Source organism: Rhinopithecus bieti, unplaced genomic scaffold, assembly GCF_001698545.2.
Source record: "Rhinopithecus bieti isolate Rb0 unplaced genomic scaffold, ASM169854v2 scaffold_42532, whole genome shotgun sequence".
In the NCBI taxonomy this organism is placed as follows: Eukaryota; Metazoa; Chordata; class Mammalia; order Primates; family Cercopithecidae; genus Rhinopithecus; species Rhinopithecus bieti.
Window position 1 is genome coordinate 1,541,314 of NW_016818301.1, and position 8,806 is coordinate 1,550,119.

The 8,806-nt window shown below is 54.6% G+C and overlaps 1 protein-coding gene across 1 annotated transcript; it reads right to left on the reverse strand.

Moving 5' to 3' along the window:
* Positions 1-630: 630 nt before the first annotated feature.
* Positions 631-3,784, reverse strand: WNT6 (Wnt family member 6). The gene is made up of 3 exons (XM_017856905.1): positions 3,569-3,784; positions 3,010-3,344; positions 631-1,456 (listed from the first exon to the last, which is right to left on the reverse strand). Exons 1-3 carry the CDS (start codon positions 3,765-3,767, stop codon positions 995-997), a joined length of 996 nt encoding a protein of 331 aa, XP_017712394.1. The 5' UTR covers positions 3,768-3,784; the 3' UTR covers positions 631-994.
* Positions 3,785-8,806: the final 5,022 nt, after the last annotated feature.

The following is an 8,806-nucleotide window of genomic DNA, read 5'->3' on the forward strand; positions in this document are numbered from 1 at the left end:
TCCAGAACTGCTCTCTGTCTCCTCACTTTCACCATTAGCTTTCCAAGAGGAACCAGAAGGAAGGAAATATCATTGGGTGTCAAGAGAAATGTTGGGACAAACTTGCTTCCTCTCCCTCTAAGTGTGATTAGAAATGCTGTTCTGGGCAGTCTTTTCAATGTGAATGGGGGTGAAGTTAGTTTTGATGGTAACAAAACCTGGTGGAGCTAATAACATGTGTTCATCACATTCTACAGTTTATAAAGTGCTTTAATCCCATGGACTTAGGTATGCCCAAAAGTTTACCCAGAAATTCCCCAGGGGTCACAGAAACAGACACAGTCCCCTAAGAATTAAGACAAGGACGAGTTTGAGAGCTAAGCATACCATCGGAAGCTTCTGATGCCCCTGTCCCTTTAAAGAGGAATTGCTAGTTCTTCTCCAGCTTGCAGATCCAGGCCCTAGTTGTGTGATAGGAGTGAACAAGAATAATACCAAGGGGGGATAGTGAGTTTCCAGGAGAGGCCAACCTGGTCGGGAGATAGGAACCCAGGTGATGGCCCCTAAGGTGCTAGTTCTAGCAAAACCACCTTCTTTTGGAGCCTGGCAGCCTGAAGATGGGTCTCCCCCCAAACTGTGGGTCCAGCCCTAGTGGTTTAAATATTTTTATTGATACTAACCTCACCCACCATCCCGTGGCCAGCAGTTCTGGGGAGCCCAGTATCCAGGGGCCTTTAGACTGATTTGTTGGTTTCCTCCTAGAGGCCAAGGGGAGGGAGGACCTGTACAGTGTCCTTTAAACGCTCCCGGAGCGCCTTTTCGGGGCCGTCCGGCGCCCTGGGCCTTCGTAGGTGGGTGTTCCTCTCAAGTCCGTCGCCTCACCATTTCCAGAGGCATGGGAGTTGGGCTTCGGCAGGGAGAGGCTGGGCTCGAGCGGCGCCCGGTGCCGGTGTCCTGAGGTCCCGGAGGTGCGAGCCACCGCTGCGCGAAGTCAGTCTAGGTGCCGGGCGGCGGGTCAGAGGCAGAGGTTGAGCTCCTTGCGCACACGGCAGCGGTGGCACTGCACTACGCAGCACCAGTGGAAACGGCACAGGCAGTTCTCTTCGAGCTGCACGCTCTCCTGGCGGTGCCCGCGGCCGCAGCACAGCAGGTCGCAACCACTGAGGTCCGGGGCGCTGCTGTTGCAGGCGCGGCCGCGCGTGCCGGGGGAGCCGGTGCGTCGGTTGGGGGCGCAGAAGTCGGGCGAATCAGCGGCGTAGAGGAGGTCCGCTCGGCCCGGCGGCTTGAGCGTGCGGACGGCTGGCAGTAGGGCCTTGCCGTCGTTAGTGCCCATGACGCGTGAGGCGCCGTGGAAGCGCTCCAGCAGCCGCGCGCCCACCTCGCGAAATGGAGGCAGCTTCTGCCAGCAGGTTCGCAGCGCGCACGAGCCCGACAGCCCGTGGCATTTGCACTCGGTGCGCGTGTGGCTCCGCACGGCCTGCGGGGAGCAGAGGGGCGGAAGCATGTGGACAGATGGGGGTGCAGGGAAGGGCCCAGTGGATGGACAGAAAATAAGATTGGGAATGGGAAGTGAAAGGAAGAGAGGAAAATGCAGGCAAAAGAAGGAGACAGCAAGTTCAGGAGGAGAAAATCAAGGAAAGGACAGCTCGGAAGGGAGGAGCAGGAGGAATGGTGAGGATGCAGTAGTATGATGATAACGAAGCGGGGAGACGGGGGACAATATGCAGCGCAGAGATTCCAGGGTCCAAAGCCAGGGGGTGGGGGAGAAAGCAGAATGGACAGCAGGGATGAGATTCTCTCTGGAGGAGGGGGGAGGTGGCAGTTGTGGAGGCCTAGCCCTCCTGCCAACCTGGCCCCCTCATTCCTACCCCTCACAGCCCCAGGCGGGGCTGACAGAGATGCAGAGCCAGCCGCCTGGGCGTCTGTCTCCGCCACCCCGCCCCAGCCCTCTTGGCAGGTATGTGGGCCTGTCCGGACATTCCTCTTCGGGCCCCCTCCTCTCCCTGCCCGATGCCTCAGGCCCGAACCCTAGAGGACACGGTATGTATGGCGGTGTCCCTGGAGAACTCTAGAACTGAGGGATAGGTGCAGGAGGGCCGGCTGGGAATGCAGTACTGAGAGTGGAACCCAGGCGGCCTCTCCCCTATTCACTGTTTGAAGCCGGGTCTAAGATTTCCAACCCTACCAAGGATTGATGGCTCAGAAGACCCAAGAAAGTCATTTCTGGAAGCTCAGAATCCAGGGGCTAACCTGACCTTGTGTCCACAGCCTGAGTCTACCCTGCCCCCTCCTGGAACAATCACACCCAGACAACCTTCTTGCTCCTGAAGGAGAACTCCTGGGGCTCTCCTCAATACAGAGGGGAGAGGAGAGGCTGCCATAGCTCTGGGCAGGTGAGACCTGGGCTGGGGTTGTTGGGCAGCCAGTTGGCAAGTGCCCAGAATTGGTCACAGCTGTCCTGGCCTCCACCTGACTCCCTCCAACCTCCACCAGATTGGTTCCCTGTCCTTTGCTCTTTTCCATTGCCCCTTAGACATGTTCAAATTCTTTCTAGGCCTCTCTCACTCCCCCTGACTTCCCTCTACCCAGTCCCCAGACCTTGCCCTAGCTTCTTTCCTGTCTTTCATCACCACCTTTGTTTTATTCCTCTGCCCCTGCCCAGGCATCTAGACCCCCTACCCACTTCAAGCTTTGCTTCACCTGTCCTGTCTTGAAGCTGTGCCCTCTCTACCTGGGGTCACTAAAGACCCTCAGTCCTATTCCCTGAGTATCCCTTCCCCATTCTGCCCACTGTACCGCCCAGCATCTGGCCTTCTCAGACCCCCAAGTGACTCCTTCTTGAGGCTGGACACCCCTCCTCCCACATGTCCATCCATGCTTGCAGCCCGTCTTTCCGCACATGCCCACTCCCCCACACATTAACGCCCCCTCCACCTACACGCCCTCACTCCTGCCCACACTTTCTCAAGCACGCTCCTGCGCGCACACTCACATTTCCGCACACACTCACTCCGTCGTGCCCCTACGCACCAGCCGGCCCGCCTCGTTGTTGTGCAGTTGCACCAACGCGCGGATGTCTCCGCGTCCCCGCTTGTGCCGCGCGTCCATAAAGAGCCTCGACTTCTCGTCCCCGAAGTCCACGTCGTCGCCGCAGCCTCCCCACTCCCAGGCGGAGCTGCCTTCCGGGGAGCCCACGGGGCCAGGGGGTCCGGGGGTGCCGGGCAGGCCAGAGGGCCGGGGAGGGGACCGCCCGCGGGGCGCCTGGCAGCCGCACTGCAGCAGCTCGCCCATGGAACAGGCCTGCGTGACGGCGTGGCTGGCGCCCGCCGCAGTGATGGCGAACACGAAGGCCGTCTCTCGAATGTCTGCGAATACAGAGAGGTGCAATCAGCACAGGCTGGGGCGGTCAGCTGGGGCCTGGGACCTGAAACCTGGGACCAGGGGCCTGGGAGGCAGGGTCCTTGCAGAGTGCCCAGACACCTGCGACGGGGAAGTGGGGCTCAGGCAACTTCAGCGAACCAGCTCCCCACTCCTCGGGTCCCTCAGCCGGGAGAAAGCAGCCCCACTTCCGCCCCCTCCCCACACTGACCCTGCTGCAGGATGCGTCCAAAGGCCTTGCTGTGGCTGGAGCAGTTCCAGCGGCGGAAGCGGAACTGGAACTGGCACTCTCGCACCCCGAGCCGGGCGCCTCGGGCTAGCTCTGCCACTACTTCCGGCTCAGCCTGGCACAACTCAGCCTGCCTCCCGGCCAGCCGCCGTGCCTTCCTGCAGATGCTGATAGGATCCATAACCAAGGGGCTGCCCACAGCCCTGGAAAGCAGATAATAGCAAGTCAAGGGTGTTACCCTTATAAGGGCTCGGGGTGGAAGGGAGGGAGACCAGCCCCACCTGGCCCCCAGCCGGGAGCTGAGACATGCCCTCCCACCCTACCCCCAAACTGCACTTGAGATTGTCCTGCCTGGCTCTCCTACTATTCCATGTCTGCGTCCCCTCTTAACTAGAGTCTATTCTGATAATTGCTACAGAGCAAAGATTCAATCTTATCTTCCTGTGCACATCTTTGTAAATAAATCCTTGTAGAAATTTGACTGAAGGTGAAGGCAGCTGGCACCAGGTAAACCAAAGTTAAAACTCAAACGTCTAGCCCAAAAGGGTGACAAGGAAAAGAAATCACAGAAGAAAGATCAAGAAGGCCGTCAAGGGAAAGAAAGTATGTGTCATCAAGAGACACCAAAGAAAAGTAAGCAGTATCAAGGAATGATATGGTCCTAGTGGACCACAAGCTGGATATGTGTCAGCTGAACATCCGCGATGAAAGGCAAGAACAATCCCAGGAAGAGAGAATGCCACAAGATGTCGGAATGGCTAGGGAATGGAGCCTTGCTGAGAAAAGTCACACCCCCTCCGTAGCCCAAGTTTCTCCTTCTGTAAAATGGGTGTGTTGGGCTTTCATCTCTAAGGTGGGACCTCCTACCCTGATATCTTCTGTGTCCCTGAACTGGAGAGCAGGAGGAAGGAGCTGGGGGCCAGGTCTCTGAAGCATTGTTGGAAAGTAGGTGACACTGACCCTTCTCCTGCTCCAGGATCTGTGGCTTTTTTTTTTTTTTTTTTAATTGAGACAGAGTCTCGCTCTGTCACCCAGGCTGGAGTGCACTGGCGCGATCTCACCTCGCTACAACCTGCACTGCCCAGGTTCAAGCAATTCTCATGTCTCAGCCTCCCAAATAGCTGGGACTGGAGGCGTGCACCACCGCGCCTGGCTAATTTTTTTGTACTTTTAGTAGAGACAAGGTTTCACCATGTTGGCCAGGCCAGTCTCAAACTCCTGACTTCAGGTGATCTGCCTGCTTTGGCCTCCCAAAGTGCTGGGATTACAGGCATGAGCCACCACACACGGCCAAGGATCTGTTGCCTTCTCTGAGCAGAATGGCAGTGAACCAAGCCCTACCTATTGGGGTGACATCACTGCTGGGGGCCAGGCAATGTTTGGCTTGGTAGGGGAAGACTTCATGGGAAGTTTCATGCACTTCCAGAAATCCCTCCACTCCTGACCTTCGTTCTGCCTGAGGAGAGAGCTGACATTTCGTTTCTGTACAGCAGACCCCTGAAGGTTAATTCCATAGGGATTCACACCTGGGGAACCACTTTCATCAGCTTGCTCCTATTTGAACACTTAGCTGGGATCCCCATCTCAAAGGAATGAGTAGAGCATTTGGGAGCAGAGGGTAATTAGAGATCACCCAAAAGTTCTTCGGCAGAGGGCAGAAAAAAAAACTGGGTGGGGGTAGGGGTCCCGGGAGATAGAAAACAGAGAATGCTGGTAGGTGGTGCCAGAGGTCAAGGTGGCCTACTTTTCAGTTTTGCTTTAGTGCATATCTGCCCCACTGTCCCCATTTGCTCCACAAGTACAGGCTGCCCAGGCATATTCTGGCTCCACAACAATGAAATGTGATGGTATTAAATAGAAGCAAGAGGAATTTAGGTCTTAAGGTAGAACTCTCAACACTAAGGACAGAGGTGCTTGAAGAGGTGGTGCAGGAAGATGTGTAGTAAGCTCAGTCCTTTACGGTCTACAACACAAACACGTGTGTGTGCGCCTGCATTCTCACGGTGCGTGCACGCACTCACACACACACACAAAATCAGGTTGCTGCTGTCATCCTTACCCAAGTAGCTCAGGAACCAGATGTCTCTCAGTGGAGAGGCTACAGTCCACATCTTCCTTCCTGTGTGCTTAAGACCAGCCCAGCACTGGCCCCCACCCTTTCCCAGCCTAGATAAGTAAAGCAATGGAGGGTGGGTCAGGGCACCCCAGTGACCCAGTGACTTTTGAGAGTTGATTGGTCTCTATGGATCCATCAATCTATCTGTCCCTCTGCTGCCCATATATCCTACCTCATTATAAGAAGGATTGGAGGTAGCTTCCAACATGGCTGTGCAGGGTCAGGAGATAAGACTATGAGCTTTTTGAGCATTAGGACTGCCTTATTTTCCTTTGCATCTCCTGGAAGACTTGGGTACTTAGTTTATATCGTCCCCCAACCCCAATTTGTATTACAAATGAAATTGTATAGTATGAATTCTGTGCTATATGTGAATAATACCTGTAGTATATTATACAACAAACATCATTTAATATGTGGTTTTGAATGAATAAATAAGCCATCTAAGAGAAAGTTCTCACTTGAGCCCAGGGCCCTGTCCACATCTTATTTCATGACTCCTAGTTCATTTCCTCAAATATGCTCTTTTCCCCCACTGAGAGTCAGAGGCAGGGAATGAGTCCTCTCTGCAGTCATCCAGCTCCTTTTGTCTGGGGCTCCACCTGTGAGTCGGGGACTCTGCAAGCTCATCTTCCCCACCCCCGCTGCCCCTACTTCTAAGTTCCCCAGCCCCTCCTCCTCAACCCTGCCCTCTGCTAACTCCCTACTTTCCCAGGGTTGACTGGCTTTATCTTCCCAAGGTTACTCTACCCCATCCTTCTCCTCTCCCTCCTCCTCCCTTAAGAAGGCAGGAGGGAGTGGAGATGAGCAAGACAGAAAGACAAAAACCTCTTGACCTTCTCTGTTTCACAGGGACTAGAGACAGGGAGAATCATGAGGAGTATGGAGGCCAGGGACTTTCAGGAGGTGGGGCTGGGGCTGGGGGGCTGCCCCAGAGCCAGTTCCTGGTCTGGGTCTGGCTCCCCAGGCTGACTGGCTGCCTGGGAACTAGACTTGTTTACAAGCTGGTCAGGGGGAGGGATGGGCAGTAGTAGCAGCTAGAATCCCAAGGGACCAGTTTGTTCCCTGCCCTCCTGTCCTTGCTCCCATCCTAAATGCATAGGAAATGAAACTCCAGAAGGGGCGTGGCAGGGGGCATTGGGCAAAACACCAAGCTTTGCTTCCGATCTCTGGTTTCTGTCAACTCTGTGTGGGCTGAGCCACTCTGAGCAAGTCAGTTCCCTTTGTGGGCTTCAGAAAAACTGAGGAGTTAGCATGAGAGACTCACATACCCCCTATAACTTTGGCTTTTGACACCACATCAAGTAATATCTCCCCCATCCCCACTCACTTTTCACCTTCCTTCCTTTATGCTTCCTTAGAGAGTGAACTCTGCTTTTCAGGCCTTTGGGTCAGCATTGGCCTGGGATCAGCCCAGAGAAGATGTGCTCCTTTGGGAGAATTTGCCTGTTTTGGGGCCTGACGCACAGTGGTGGTAGGGAATACACAATATATAGGATCTGGAATCCTCATCAAACAGCCATTCCTGGGCATAGAAAAAAATGAGGCTACCCCTAAAAAGAAATAAGTTGCGGACAAGAAGGGGCAAGCCTATGGATGGTCATTGTAACCGGCTTGGCCTGCACCAAGGTCTCTCTACTAAGGACCATGGTTGGTAGGATCAATTGCCCAGGGATGTGGTATCAGGGGCCAGCCAGTCCCTGTTGGCAACATCTGTAGACCTAAGCCCTGGAGGTCCTAGATTTCTGGCCTAACCTACCTTTCCAGCTCTTGAGTCAGAGGGACAAGAACAATGTCAGAAATCCCCCAGTTCAGCCCCACCTATCTCACCCTCGTTATGCAGATAAGCAAGACAGAAGACAACTGACTCTGGCCACTGGTGGGGGGATCCCTATTGCAAGACACAGTAGATGAATATTTCAAACACAAACAGTGCTGTGGGAAAATGGGCATGTTAGATATCATAAGACTTCCAGTGGCCTCCCACAGCATCCTCCACACAGCCCCGTACTCCTAGCAGGGTTGATTAACTCCAAATATATTCTAGATAACATTGCTAAACTTCTGGACTCAGACCCACCCTAAGTCATCAAAATCTTAGCATCTCTCCAAACTCACCTCAGATCCCACTTGCCCTAAGGAGTCTTCCTGGGCCCCAATCCCCACCGATCTTCCTCCATGCATCTCCCAAGGTGTCACTCATTTCCGGGGGGGGGGGGGGGGGGGCGGGGAGTGTCTGTTATCCTGCCAGTGGTATAATTAATTTTTCATGTTTGCTTGTCTTATCTTTCCAAGTAGGTAGAAAACTCATCGAAAGACAATAAGCTCATGCATGGGCATTCATGGAGTACACTCAGGGTTTTTTGGGATCCACCAGACTTGAGTTTGGATATGGGCTCTGCCATTTGCTTGTTCTATGATGTTGAGTGAGTCCCTAGCATGTGAAGTTGGCACTTAGTCTTCATTAGATGGATGATGAGACTTAACCTCCTGAGCCTCAGTTTCTTCAACTGTCAAATGAAAATAGTAATATCCACCTCCCTCCCAGATTACAGATGCAGAGAACCTGTCCAGAGAGTGGCTTCCTCCAACTACTGGTGTTTGTCTTCCCACTCACAACCTTATTCATCTTTTGAGCCTGCCCAGTTTAGGGCAAACCGTAGGGTGCAGGCAGCATTGTGGATTCCCAAGAACACCCTTTTCTCCAACTCTCTGCTATTTCTTCTCAGCCTGGATCCCTGCGTTCTCCCCCTCCTTCATCCAGCCCTGCTCCTGGACCAAATGTACCCTCTAGGACCCGCCTCATCCCCAGCAGGCCCTCCTGGGTGGATCACTGAGGCCAAAGGGATCACAGCCCACTGGCTGCCCAATGCCTTCTGAAGGATCTCCAAGTCAGCCTCCCTCTATTTCCCCGCCCCTACTCCTAAGGTCCCCACACTGACCCCACCTCCCACAAGCCAGTAGAGGGAGCCCTGAGCCCTGGGGCTGTGGGTGGGGGTGGGGGAGGTGGGTGGTGGAGAAGGGGCAGAAAAATGTTGCCTGACGGCTGCTGAGGCGGCTGGGCCCGGGCCTGTGCCCGCCCGCCTGTCCTGTCCTGCTCTGTC